Raw genomic sequence first — 14,635 nt, forward strand, 5'->3', positions numbered from 1 at the left:
CCTTCTTGGCTGTTGAAATGATGTGTGTTTTTCTTTTGTGCAGGGGGTGCTAAAGGACAAAATAAAAAGCAGAGTTTGATGCGTGGAGGGAGCAGATTCCTGTAAGAGCAGTGAGTGCGTATTGCATCCAGATGGATGCACGGAGGGGCTGTGGTTGGTGTTGGAGAGCTGCCCCTCACCTCTGTCCATCACTCCGGCAGTGCTGTGGATGAGTGTTGAACGCAGTTTTGGGAGCAGAGGCCGAGGGCTCCTCCAGCTCTGCCCATCCATCCCCACGTTGGGAGCTTGGCGCTCTAGATAAAGATTGCTGATGCCGCTGAGTTGCAGGGGGTGAGCCAGCAGCCCCCAGGTGGGAGCTCAAATCGGTTCACGTTTGGCCTTTCAGGCTTTGAAATGAGGGAGGTAAGGACGCCCGTAGCAGCAGGTGGGAAGGATGGCAACCCGCTGTGTGCTGATGCGTGGATGGGCTGGCAGGAGGTGGTGCAGTCACCGAGCTTGCAGGCGTTCAAGGAGCATTCAGACGTGTTGAGGGACACGGCAGAGAGCTGCTGGTGACAGGTGGGCTGGGTGATCTTATAGGTCTTTCCCAACCTTGGTGATTCTGTGACTCTATGGCCTCTTGTCCAGGTGAGCCTTACGTCCTCCCACCAGCTCTTCCCTTCCTGGGGCCATTCTGGTGATGGATGCCCACAGCATGGGTTTATCTGAGATCCATAATGGCTGAGTGCAGGGCAACTCGCTGCTTCATTTGAGAGAGGGAGCAACCAGTGCAAAGAGCTGGAGCAGAGCAGAGCACCAAACACCCGGGCAGTGCTCTGCAGTTGGGTTTCTGCCCTGGGGGCTTTGGCTGCACTGCCGGAGATTGCACGTGTGTCACAGCAAGCCCTGGCCAGTGGGCAAGCCAGGCTGTCTGTAGGAGTGCATTTGCTGGCAGGTGCATGTGGTTACAAGAGCTCAGACCTGGATTTTGGGCTGCGTTCTGTTACGGAGCTACAATTTCCAGTCTGCAGCCCGTTGGATTTCGGTGCCAGCACTGCCGCAATACTGCCCAGTTATCATCTCAGTTGTTTCTTGCTTTGAACTGCTTCCCTTTCCTTTCCTCTATTTCTTTTCCCTCTTTGGGTATTGGTGTTGAAACTCTTGGAACAGAGCTGCCTTCTCTTTTATAAAGAGGTTTTCGGTGTCAGCTTTTTCGAGTTCTCTTTGCCCAGACCTCAGCATCCCTTACATCTTGAGCTAATGAGAGCTTTTGTCATCCCTACAGTTGAGCAAAAACACCTTTCTGTGTATCTGATACACTTAAAATTTAGCATCCTCCCTGGTGTGCAGAGAGAAATAGAGCTTTTGGCCAAAACCACCTGTTGGTGTTTGTGTATAACTTACATTTTCTGCATCGTACTCTTTTTCTGCTTTGGTGAGGTCAACCATTAATGAAATTAAGGTTGCTGCTGATGCTGAGGATGGGCCTTAGGTCTCAAGAATCTTTACAAAAGGACCTTTTCACAAACTGGTGTTTTTCACGTGTGTTGCTTTGGCTGTACCTTCCATAGCACTGTTGCTGCATGGCTGTCCCATTTTTAGGCCAAGAGCATTCCCCCTGTGCTCCAAATCTGTCAACCCCCCCTTTAGTTCATGTCTAGTTTGTGGGTGGCACTGGCAGAGCAGATCGTTTTGCTACTTCTGCTCCAAATATATATATATTATTATTGTTCTTGATAATTCAGTATATGATTGTGTATGTGAAGGAGCGTTTTAATTAAAAATGTATATGGACATCTGTATATGTTAAGAGTTATTGGAGCTGGAGGAATCTGGATGTGACGTACCTTGAGGTAGGGGTTGTGGGCAGCTGTGGTGGCCTCAGGTGACAGATTGCTGTGTGAGCTGTGGATCACCCAACCCCGTTGTGCATGAGCTGCTACCAAGTGTCTGCTAGCGTTCCTGTGCTGCACCAGTTGTACCTCTGTGTGATGCTGAACGTGTGATTTGCACAGCCAGCTTCGGGGAAGGGGAGTCCTGAACGTTGGATGCACAGCAAAGCGACCTCCTGGTGTGATGGTGGATGGCCACGTCCCCAGGCAGCCCCACGTAATGACAGCCCATCACTGCGTGGTGGTGGTGGTGTGGGGGAGGTGCTGCACTTTGCCCTGGGATCCCACAGCAGAGCCTGTGCCCACGTGCAGATCCCATAGGACACGGGCTGCTGTACCCATAGATGGCTTTGGAGTGATAATGTACCCACGAAACCTTAATGGCCCTGGGAGCAGCCCAGCCTCTGCCCTCTCCCTTATCCCAAGGATCTCTTCCCAAGGGCTCTTTTCCAGTAGTGTTGTGCTCTTGGGGTTGGGAGAGGCACCTCCACCACCCACCCACCCACCGTAGCTTTGAGGGAGCACAGACTGAATGCCCACATGGTGCCTTCCTCTGGCACACGCCAATCTCAGGTTAACAGTTCATGTTGCAAGCTGCCCAGCTACATTACAGCCCATCCAGCCCACGCAGACAGCAGAACTGACCATCTGAACTTACACAGTGCCACCGTTCTCTCTAATGAGGGTTGGTAGTGACGATGGTGCTCCGTTCCAGGTGTGCTCCTGCTGCTCGTTTTTTAGTGACTGATGCATTGAAAACAAGTTGCTTGTACATGGATGGAAACGTGGTCCCAGAGCAACCACGATGTCAGGGTTATTAAAATGTTACAATGAGCCAGAAGGTTCCTTTGCTTTCAGTAAGTACAATTGCTAGTAGAGGTGGCTTGCCATGGTGCTGCTGGTGATGCTGAGACCCCCTATGCCCGATGCCTCCTCCACCCAAGGTTGGAAGTTGGATGTTAATTCTTCCATTGCCCCTTTTGCTCAGGGGGAAAAAATTGGTCAGATCCAAAGCAGACCCTGACCTCTCTGTGGTCCCATCTCCCCCATTCTTTGCTCAATACTCATTTATATTGGAGAAAAACATGGCGTGTACCAACAGCAGTAGAAAGGAGTGGAAAGTTCTGGTTCTGTTTGCAGCGTTCTCCTGATTTTGGGTGCAGCGCTCATGGTTGTGTTTCACTGCCTGTACCCTGGGATAGGAGAAATCAGAGCAGACATTATTTCGTCTGATTTCGAGTGGAAGGCGCAGCGCTGCTCGGCCCCTTGCAGGATGCTCAGCCTGACATTGGCCCCAAAGACAAACACTGCTAATTACACCCTCCACAAGCGCGTGCCGCTTCTCCCTTTTACAATGTTTGGCTTTCTGGCCGGGTGCCCCCAGTTTAAGTGCGTGTGCTGTGTCCCTCCATCCATCCAGCACAGCAGCACCCATTGGGCACAGCGCTGCCGCAGCTGAGCCCCCCCTTTTCTCCCCCCCCGGTGCTGTGCAGCTCTCACAGGCAGTGCTGTCATGGCCCCCGATTGTTTGTGTCTGTAAATGGAGCAGAGCATCTCTGTGGGATGTGAGATGTGCTTCGTCATGTGGAACGGAGCGCTGCGCTGCGGGGGAGGATGGATGGGACTGGCGATGCTCTGGGGTCACTGGACCAGGTGGGGATGGAGAGTTTCCATGGAGAGATGCTCAGGGTCATGGCAATGTTTTGGGGATGGGGAGAGCAGCCTTCATTCTTGAATGGAAGTACTTGAAGGGAGCATATGAACAGGAGAGGGATCGACTGTTTACAAGGGTGGGTAGTGATAGGACAAGGGGGAATGGTTTTAAACTGAGACGAGGAGGTTTAGGTTGGATATTAGGAGGAAGTTTTTCACCCAGAGGCTGGTGAGGCACTGGAACAGGTTGCCCAAGGAGGCTGTGGATGCCCCATCCCTGCAGGCATCCAAGGCCAGACTGGATGTGGCTCTGGGCAGCCTGGGCTGCTGGTTGGTGACCTGCACACAGCAGGGGGTTGGGACTGGATGAGCGTTGTGCTCCTTTTCAACCCAGGCCGTTCTGTGATTCTATGATTCTGCGTGCCACCCCCATGGTTCAGAATGACCCCTATAAGGAGGGTAGATGTGGCACTGGGGGAGGTGGGCAGTAGGCACAGTAGGGGTGGATTTGGTGACCTTAGAGGACTTCCCCAACCCCAGTCACTCTGTAACAGACTGCCTATGAAAGCTCAGATCTAACTTAAGCCACAGCCACTTCATGAAGTGGACATACAGGAGGATCCCTGTGCTGGATCCCACAGCTGCACTCAGCAGTAGGGAAGGAAAATCCACATCTCTTGTTGCTGCTGGGGGGAAGAACGTGAGCTTTGCTTCTTCACCTCATCGCACTGCAAGCGATGACATTTTTCTCCTAAAACAAAGAGCCAAACAGATGTGGGACATCCTGATTTATAACCTCACCCTGCACGGCCACCACTGCAAACTCCAATTTCCAGAGGCTGGGCTGTGCCCAACCCTAATGACCTGACCCACACTTCAGGATTGCATCTCAGCACCACAACCCCAAGCCTTGCACAGGGCCACCACCCCTCCCTGCTGCCCAGGGAGGCCCAGAGCTGGGGTTGGACAATGGCACTGGGTGCTGTGCCCAGTATGGGACAGCCAAGGGATTGGGGGTACTTCACATTGTGAGTGGAGGGGGCCATCAGGGGGCCTCCCATCCTCTTGATTTTGCAGTTTTCTTATGATTTTAGTGTAAGAATGCAAAGGCTCTAGTGCTTTTTGCAGTGTGGGAGCCAGGACGCAGCACACCCCTGGATGGAAGTGAGCACGAGGTACCAGCAGCCCCATGACGGTGTTTATGATTTTTATTATGGTGCCTTTTAAGGACTGTTGTTATTTCTGTACTCAGATGTGGGATGAGCTGTTGTATTTTCTGTTGTTCACTGCTTGGTAAAAGCTGTCATGGGGGGGTTATGAGGACAGTGGCCCCACAGAATGCAGTAATGCTGCTGGGGCTGCGAGTGGGGCAGTGCCAGGACACTGAGATAAGGGCAGAGACCAGAGCAGAGAAAGCAGAGGCAGCAATAAGGGTCTGGGCACAAACCTATCTGCACGGTTAGGAAGAAACCCACACATTTTCCAGCTCCACTTTGCATCACCGTGTTTATTGGGTTTGCTTAAAAAAACAAACAAACAAAAAAACCAAACAGAAATAGAAAACTGAAGAGATGCATAGGCTGCCCTATCGCATGCTCTACATCCAAACACAGCTACCTCAGACACTCATCGTAACCACAGCTGCACCAGGACACTGCATGTGTGGGCATTGGGGTGCAGTGGGCACAGAACCCAGAGGGGACCCAGGGGTGCTGGTGGCACAGTGCCCGCAGAGATGCATTCGGCTGCATGCAGCCCGCATCCTACTGTCTGTCCCCTTCTTGCAAGCACAGCCTGAGTGCCTGCTGCATCCCAGGTGGGCACCCCCTTTTTGGGATCCTGCCCTCTCCCCACGCCTTCCCAACCAAACCAAAGCGGCACCATCCCATCCGCCTCCCTCCCCGCGCTCCACTGACCCCACAGTGCCGGGTGAAGAGGGAAGGGTGGGGAGGAGTGGGGTCCTGGCCGGCAGCCCACCTGCATCCCGCTGGGCTCAGCACACGGAGCAGCTGTTGGTTTTGTTCATGGGGGGCCGCAGCCCGTGCTCGCTGGGGAAGGTCTCCCTCCTCCTGCAGAGCGCGGGGCCGAGCCGCCCGGGCAGCCGGGCTTGCTGCAGCAGCTCCCTGAAGACCTCCAGCACGTTTTCGTTGTCCTTGGCTGACGTCTCCACGAAGCGGCTGTTCCAGTCCAGCTCCACCAGTGACAGCGCATCCTCTGCCGGCACCTGCCGCTCACCGCCACTCTCCGCCTTGTTGCCCACCACCACGATGGGAGGGAATTTGTCCTCCTTCACCTCCAGGATCTCCTCCCGCAGACTCTTGACGCTCTCAAAGGATTCGGCGTTGTCGACGGCGTAGACCAAAGCGAAGGCGTCGCTGTTCTGGATGGAGAGCTTCCTCATGGCTGGGAAGGAGTAACTGCCGCTGGTGTCCAGGATCTCCAGCGTCACGGTGGCCCCGCTCACCTCGTACTCCTTGCTGTGCAGCTCCTCCACCGTGCGCCGATGCTTGGGCTCGAAGGTGTCCAGCAGGAAGCGGCGGATCAGGGCCGTCTTGCCCACGCCGGCTGCGCCCAAGAAGACCAAGCGCACGTGGCTCTTCTCCTTCCCTACCAGGGACATGGCTGGGAGCAGAGGGCAATGGCTGCTCTACAGCTGCCGCTCAATGTTTGGGCGTCCCTGGGCGGCTGCAGCTCTGCTGTCCGTCTGTCTGTCCGTCCCTGCTCCCCGTTCTGCAAAGTTTGGTGCCACCTCTTTGCAAACTCCCAGCAGACGCTGTTCATCTTTTATCCTGGTTCCAATCTGCCATGTGGCACCCGGCTGTCCAATCTCTGTAGGTTTAGGGTGCTGAAGGAAGGGAGGGCAGGGAGGGAGGAGAGCAGGGTGCTGCGGGCCAATCCGCGCCGCGCAGTCCTGGAAAGCTACTGCGGCCCTGGAGAGCACCGCGCTGCATTGCGCAATGCATGTGTAACTCACCGCTGCCGGCAGCGCCGGGAGCCGGCAGCATCGCTGCGCTGGGAGATCTGCTCTGGCTTCTTGGCATGGGCTGCTGGGCAGGGAGCCATGGGGGCTCAGCCTCCGCTTGGGTGGCTCATGGGCAGACGTGGCAGGGGATGCCCGCTGGCATCTGTAGCTTTTCTCGTCCCTGTGTGCATCCTGGAGCTCGGTTGCACAGCAAATCGCTGTGGATGGGCTCAACCGCTCTGTGCTCCGCTGAGATAATTGACCGGAGGGGAATGGTGAGAGCTCGCTGAAAACCGCACGTCAAAGCCTTCATGTCCAACTGTCAGTTATGTGGTGGTTTCATGAAATATTTATCCCGAGGGAAAAACAAAATCTGCCCACAAACAGCACCCTGTCACCTCCGCGAGCCAATGCTGGGCGGTGCGTTGGAAATGCTGCCCTGACCACAGCCACGCTGTGACCCATGTCCCTGCTGGTACCTGGAGCACTGGGGCACGGCACACAGCTGTGAACACAGCGACCATGGGCAGTGCTGCGTGTCCCTGGCATCGACCGTGGAGAGAAAGTTTGGATGTGGGCCACGTTCTTAGGCGGCAGCATGGAAAAACTGGGTCAGAGCTGGAGCAGTGCCAGGGCGATGGGCAGAGTGCTGCAGACCTTCAGCGCTGGGAAATGGTTGTAAAGCTCACTGCTGTCCTGGGCAAACGGTGGAGGAGAGGGTGCTCGGTGTGTGTGCCCAACGGGTGCCCCATCCCTGGAGGTGCTTGAGGCCAAGGGTGGGCCCTGGGCAGCCTGAGCTGGGGGCACCCAACCCACAGCAGGGGTGGCACTAGGTGGGTTTTGAGGTCCCTTCCAACCAACCCAAACCAACCATGCTGTGGTTCCATGATCCTATGTTCATTGTGTTGGGAGGATGAGGGCTGTTCATCAGCACACGGGTTGAGTGCGTGGTCTCGGTGGTCACTTCTTCTTTTCAAGGTAGAGTCATAAATCATGAAGCTGGTTTCTGAAAGATGGAAGTCCAGAGGGCACCTGTTGAAAAGACAGGACGAGCCTGTAGCACAATTTTGTGTTCGTGGGTTCTTCCCTTAGCTTTGGACTTGCTTTTGTAATACTAATGCAATTGATTTTCTTTCCACTGCAAATTGCCAGTTTCACCCTTGTTTTGGCTGAATTTGTCTGCTGATTTGGAAAGTCCCTTCCAAAAGAAGGAAGGGACTCCTTCCTCTCCCTCCTCTTCATGCCTCACTCTATCCATTGTGGCAACAGCCAAGAGCTTCACTGAGGTGAGCAGCCCTCCCCTGCAGTCTGCTCTGGGCAAGGGGAGCGTTGGGTCCCTGATGGAGGGCCTGGTGCTCGACTCTCTGGCACTCAGCACTTTGCTCACCCTGTACTCTGCCCAGATAATGTCCCAGAGGCGATGCCCAGGGTTCACCCACAGTGAAGCTAAGGTGCAGCAGACACCACAGGAGCTCGGTGAGCCAAAATCTGGGAGGAGGGATGGATCCACGGAGAGCGTCAGCTTTGGGCGAAGGGTGCATGTAGCTGACACAGTGACCACATCTTGGTGCCATCAGCTGAACCAAAGATGGTATCTAAGCAAGGCACAACACATAACCTTAGCCCAGCTTCGGGAACAGTTTAAAGCCAAACGTAGATATATTTCTTTTCATCAGGAAGGAATTCTGTTTGTGCTTCTTTGCGTCCCCCATCACTTCTCACATCAGCTGTCTACTGTGCATTTTCACATCTGTGCTGCTATGGTTACCAAGAGCCTGAAAGGTTCTAAATCTCCCTCAAAGCAACGGAGGATTTCGGAAGTAATCTCGTTAAGAGATGAGCAATGAATATTTCCAAAGGCCCTTTGCATGAGTCTCTCTATGCTGTAGCTGATGGCTGCTGGCGGGAGAGAGCGCAGAGCGGGGGGACCCTGTGCCAAGGGAGGGGGAGAGCAGCTCGGCTGCCATTGCAGCCTTTTGTGTCCAGCCTAAATGTGACATTTTAGCTCGGATGGGTCCAGGTATGGGAACAACTAGCAGTGACTTCATGCTGAGCTTGCCTTGCTGCCCATCTCTTTTGGCTTCAGCATGTGCTCGGTGGCAGCATTTGGACAGCACAGGCTGTCACCTGCCAGACAACCCAGCGCCCACCCCACACTGCCTGCTTTGCCTCCTGCTTCAGCCCATGGATAAATTCATGGTGTACGTGAGGGCAGCTGCGTGTGCTGCTGTTCCAACCAAGACAGGAGCAGGGTGGCAATTAGAAACCACAGTGAGAGCATCCTGAGCTCCCATCTCTGCAGGCAGAAGTCTGGTGGGGGTCTGGGGTGAGAGGCATCATTTCTCCCTCTGGAACTGAGTCCTGAGTTGGAGACGTGGCAAAAACAGGAGAGGATCTGGCACCTGAATAGGGCTGGTGATTAATTAAAGGCTCTAATTGCAAGGTGGGACAAGGGCTGAGGTTGACCAGGCATCAGCAGGGTGAAGGATGGGGAATGGGCAGTGGATGTGCTGCAGCTGCAGTCTTGGTGGTGCCATGGCTCCAGTGCTCCCAGTGCTCCAATGACCCCAGCGTACCCATTGATCCCAGTGCTCCCAGTGACCCACTGCCCCCAGTGCTCCCAGTTTTTCCACTGCCTCCAGTGTTCCCAATGGCCTCAGTGCTCCCTGTGCCCCCAGTGCCCCCAGTGACCCCACTGCCCTCAGCATCCCAATGACTCCAGTGCTTCCATTGCCCCCATTGCCCCCGGTGCTCCCAGTGCCCCCAGCAGGCAGCCAGCACCCCACCACGACCCACAGCCATACAGGAGGGGGTTAAAGCCACCCGTTCCCCAGCAGGAGATTAAATCCGAATGGCCTTTGCTTTAGCAACAGGTGAGAGGAGAAATCTGAAACTCCATACATTTTCTGCAGCCCCTGATGCATAGATGTACCGGCGCTATATGTGCTCCGTGTCACCGTCTGGAACAGTGTGTTATGGAGGATCCTGTTCCCTGTTCTTGGGTACGTGCTGCCTCGACGGGGAGGGCTCGGCCGTACGGTGACCCCACAGCCGGATGGGGTTGGTGATGAATTAAAGGCTCTAATTGCAAGGTGGCACCAGGGCTGGGGGTTGTCTGTGCTCCTGGCCAGGCATCAGTGGAGCAAGTAATGGGTGGGGATGAGGATGGGAAGGTTATGGGGTGGGGAAGGGATGGGGGATGGAGATGGGGATGAGAATGGGAATGAGAAGGGGATGGGGTTGGAGATGGGATGGAGATGGGATGGGAATGAGGATAGGGACAGGGATGAGGATGGGATGGGGACAGGGATGGAGATGAGAATGGGGATGGAGATGGGGACAGGGATGAGGATGGGTTGGGATGAGGACGGAGATGAGGATGGGAATGGAAAATGGTGATGGGGACAGAGATGAGCACGGGTTGGGTGAGGACAGGGATTGATATGGGAATGGGGATGGAGATAAGGACAGGGATGAGGATGGGTTAGGATGGGAGTGGAGATGGGAATGAGATGCCCTGTTGTGGACATCACTGCTGGTGGCACCAACTGCTTTGAGGGCACTACTCGAGGGCATCCTCCCTGCCCAGCCCCACAGCCCCACACAGCACCTGCTGATCCAGTGGGAGCCATGTGCAGGACAGAAGAGGTGCGGACAGCATGTACCGGCGGGGTAATGGGAGCCGGGCTGCCTGGAAACACCTCATGTTAGGACTAAAGGGATTTAGCACAGCTGTTCTCAGGCTCAGAAGAGTTTCTATAGCATCTCTTATCTCGCTCCAGCCAGGATTAGCAGCGGCAGAGAGAAGCTTGCCTCTCTCTGGGCCACCGACACGGCATTTCCTAAGGTGACGCCGGGTGAGGCTGTGCAGCAGTGCTATGGGGTCATCAGCAGGTGACAGCTGTGGCACTGGGCATGCTGGGGTCCATGTCCCTTGTGCAGGGGTGCAGCCTGGCCCCTTCGCATGCTCTGTAAAGACAGGGAATGTGGTGCAGGCTGTCAGTGCTCCCAATGCTCCCAGTGCTCCCAGCAGCCACCTCTGCTTAGCTTTGCCCACTGCAGTGGCATTGGGGAAGGACACAAAGCACTGGTGCGTGATGTGATCCCTCTAGCCAGAAGCACAGGCTCCATCTTGGAGCTGAGCATCCTCCTCACGGAGCTGAGCATCCTCACGGGCTGAGATTCTCCCCCATGCAGGGCTGCAGCCCAGAGGTGAGGGGCTGCTGGCTGTATGGCTGATGCCATGGCTGACACTAACACCCCAAAGCAGGAGTGGTTTTGCTGTCCTGGGTCAGGATGAAGGTGCAGGATGTGTCCCACCCACCTCCAGGCTCCCATCCCGTTGTGCCTTGCCCCATCGCAGCGCTCTGCCCCCTCCAGCAGCAGGGAGATGTGCCGCTCTCGCCATGAAAACCGAGCGCTTTCTTTTTTCAGACTGCATGGAAATGTCACACTGTAAACACCCCGCGGTGACGCTGCCATTACCCGCAGTCCCTCTGACCATACAGCCACGATTCCTTGGGCCACCACGGCCTCAACATCCCCTTGTCCTTCAGAAGCAAAAAACCTTTTGCATCACTGCGACAAAAGCGACGTCAGCGTTGGCTCACGTGCCTCGCTCGTTGCTTCTGCTGCCACGTCTATGAGCAAAGTCCTTCCTGCTCCAGGCGTGCACAGGGGGAGCTTTAACCCCGAGCCAAGCAGATCACCCTGAGTGCTGCTGACAGCGCTGCAGGAGATCTGCCAGCTCCGCGTGCACCGGGGCACTGCGCCTGTCAGAGCACCTCATCCCCACGTCCCCAAAATGCGTTCTGTCGGTGAGCAGCAGCAGCAGCAGCAGCATGTGACCCCGCAGTGCTGACAGCAGCACGGCGTGGCTGATCCGACGGCTGCCACCCAACCTCCGTCTCCAGCTTTGCTTTTCTGCACCACGGCCCTGCGCTGTGTTTGGGGAAGGTCAGGTCTCATCTCCACCCAGCAGCACTGGGAGGGGGTGCCGAGCCAAAGGCAGTGTGTGCAGCGCTGTCCTCAGCTCACAGAATCACTCAGCTTGAAAAAGACCCCCGGGATCCTCAATCCCACCCCCACCATGCCCACTGCCCACCCCTGAGTGCTGTATCCCCATGGTTCTGGCACCCCCCCTGGGATGGTGACCCCACCAGCGCCACTGGAGCAAGCAGGGTCACAGCCACCTGTGCCAGGTGCACTGCCTTTGTTTCCAGTGTGCAGTGACCCGTGTGTGTGTGTGTGTGTGCAGTGTGATTCATAGCCCTTCCAGCAGCGTTTGAAGCCATTGTCTGTGGGCTGATGGATGGGGCTCAGTTCCTGCTTGTTGCACCACAGGGACGTGGGAAAGAGGAAGGTCTCAGCTCACAGCTCGGGCTCTGCTCCCCAGACCATGTGTGTCCCTCCCTGTTGCCAAGAACCTCCCTGGGAGCAGCTGCAAGGGGATAAAGCAGTGGGTTTTACCAAGTAAACCAAGGCAAGGCAACAATGTGCCAGAAACCAAAGCAGCTGTGCACTCCCTGCACCTCCTTACAGGCAAAAGAGTCATCCCCCACGTCGCATCCCTTCTGTGCATGCACAGGGATTCCAAAGGAAGGAACAGGTGGAAAACACTGAGCTCAGCCCCCTGGGCAGAAAGCAGCCCTCAGCTGGGGGCAGAACCCTGGGAAAGGCCATGATGCTGCTTCTGGAAGTCACTCCATGGGTCCCCATGGCTGCATGGCACACACCAGCCCTCCTGCCCCTCGGACACCCCCGGCTTAGCACGGGCAGTGGAGGAGACAGCCATCCCTACGGACCTTATATGTGAATGTCAGAACAGAAGGGGCCCAAGAGCTGCCAAATCCATCCGTCTCAAGCTGTGTTTGGCTGCAGGGTCCCAGGGTCCTCTCCCATATCTGTGTCCATGTGAGCCATCACCGAGCGGTGGTTCTGCCCACCACAGCCACCCACACTGTCCTCCATCAGAGCCCCCACAAGGAGCAGCTCAGCCCAGCAGCTGTCAGCAGAGCTGTTCAGACCAAAGCATTCCTCCCAGTGTCCCTTCCCTCCTTGTCACTGCGTTGTGCCCACGGAGCACTCAGGCAGTCCCGTGAAGCAGAAACGACGCGTTCTGGCAGCTGACATCTCCAGGAAGAGTTCAGCATGAAGACAAAATCACCCTACGGTCAGTTCGTCTTCCCAAGCTGCTGCCCTACAAACCCAGACCGCTCGTGGTGCCAAAGAGGAGAAAACAAAGGCACAGAGGAGGTTTGTCCTGTGTCTGTTTATGGAGTGCCAGCGGTGCGGGGTGACCTGGCACAGCCCCAGGCACCACGAGGCACTTTGCAAAGGGACATCGGCTCTGTCGTCTGCACCCCAGCACGGCTGGGACAGAGTGGGATGGAGGGGCGGAGGTGATGAAGAGATGGAAGGCTCCTCTGGGCCGTGCTGACTGCAGGTTTGTGCCCTCCCTGCCCTCAGCACGTTTCTGGCAGTATTTGCTGTGCAATGGCAGACCTGATGTGTTTGCCCTCCCTGAAGCAGGAGGCTGAAGCTCGTGCCATCGAGGGCAGCTCAGCGTATTGCCCTGCATCCACTGAGCTTCTGGGGCCGCTCTTTGCGGGTGCTGTCCCAATCTGCTGCACTGCTGCAGCTGTCACTGCTCTGAGCTGGGGTTACCCTGCACGAGCCCTATGGGCGGTATCAGCAGCATCCCAGGGGGAGGAAGGCTCCTGCTCATCCCAGCATGTGAGATTCTCCAGCTCTCCTGCTTCCCTGTGCAGCTCCTTGGAGGCTGAACAGCATTCGGGGTCTCGGGAGAAAGGCAGGCAGAAAACAGGCTTATTTCTCTCTGTGGCACAGCAGAGCATTAAATATCTTCAAAGAGACTTGCTGATTGCAGCTGCTGGCATGGGCAGCTGTGTGCTCGAAAAGGAGGATGATGATGGTGGTGGTGGTGCAGAGCAGCTTCCCACCCCCACCGCCTTGTCCCAGTGCGGCCAGGGGACAGAGCAGCCCTGGGGCTCACAGCCATCTTCTGCTGCTGCTTTTGGTTCTCGTGAAGGACAAACAGAGGCAGGCGGCTGCCCGGAGCTGGCTCACGGCATCAGTGCTAGCATGCAATGTGTCCTATTTGATCTTCAGAAACAAAGAGCGGCACGGCACACAGCCAGATTGCTGCGGAGGGGATGGTGCCTTGCTGGGAACACATGGCTTTGTATGAAGGCTGTGCTGGGGACCCCACTGCAGCCCCACTACAGGGCTGGGGATGCCCCAGCTCTCACCCCACAGCCGGTCTGCATCCCAAAGATTCCAGGTGGTGGCTTTGTAGTCTGGCATAGGACGGGGGCCATTGTCCTGAGTGCCACCCTCACTCCACACTGGCTTTGTTTCGGGGTGCTGGGCCTCAGCAGCATCCAGCGGGCAGCAGCCACAGCACCCTGCTCCCAAATCCCATCCCCAGGGGTCCCTGATGGCCTCACTGTGCCCAGTGCTCACCCCATTGCTGCTCTTCCCCGGGAAGAGGCGCTGCATCATAGCCATAAAAGCCCCAGTGCAGAAGGAGAAGCATGGAAAAGCAGCTTCGCTTGCATCCGTTCCAGGCTCATTTAGGGGTGTGCTCAGTCACAGGCAGCGCCCAGACTGGGGCCTCACCATGGGAACCGCTATTTGCCTTTCTTCACAGGCTGCGGCTCTCTGTGCAAAAATAAAAGCATCAGCAGCGCTAATGAAGTGGAGCCGGCAGTGCCGAATTGCTGCCTGCGGGCACCTCCGTACGGGGCTGCAGGACAGGAGCTGCTGCCCCTTTCCTGCTCACCCAGCCCGGAGCTGCGAGGCTGTTACAGCACGGTCTGACCAACAAAACACCCTGCGTGCCCCGGGCGGCTTTACCCACGGTGTCCATATCCGCATTCATCCACCCGCCCGTCTTTCGTTTGCCAAACGCTTCCCTAAAATCAGAGTCGGGGCATTAAGTTGGGGAACCAGAAGGTACTGCAGCAATTCCGTGCCGCGCAGTGCCATTCTTTGGTATCCGACGGAACCACCCCCTGGGCCGGGCACACCACGGCTTGCTGCAGGTCCTACGGGGTGCAGCAACGGCCGGAGCTCCGCTCTCGCAATGACCCCGTGCTGCGTCCCCGCCTCGCAGCACCGAGCTCAC

The 14,635-nt window shown here is 56.3% G+C and overlaps 1 protein-coding gene across 1 annotated transcript; it reads right to left on the minus strand.

Moving 5' to 3' along the window:
• Positions 1-5,011: 5,011 nt before the first annotated feature.
• Positions 5,012-7,491, minus strand: LOC100548666 (GTP-binding protein Rhes-like). The gene has a single exon (XM_010721271.3). The coding sequence runs from the start codon at positions 6,142-6,144 to the stop codon at positions 5,518-5,520; it is 627 nt and encodes a 208-aa protein (XP_010719573.1). The 5' UTR covers positions 6,145-7,491; the 3' UTR covers positions 5,012-5,517.
• Between the last annotated feature and the right edge of the window lie 7,144 nt (positions 7,492-14,635).

Source organism: Meleagris gallopavo, chromosome 20 (assembly GCF_000146605.3).
Source record: "Meleagris gallopavo isolate NT-WF06-2002-E0010 breed Aviagen turkey brand Nicholas breeding stock chromosome 20, Turkey_5.1, whole genome shotgun sequence".
In the NCBI taxonomy this organism is placed as follows: Eukaryota; Metazoa; Chordata; class Aves; order Galliformes; family Phasianidae; genus Meleagris; species Meleagris gallopavo.

Excerpts from the sequence above, each read along its gene's own strand:
- LOC100548666 (XM_010721271.3), bottom strand. The coding sequence starts at position 6,144 with ATGTCCCTGGTAGGGAAGGAGAAGAGCCACGTGCGCTTGGTCTTCTTG.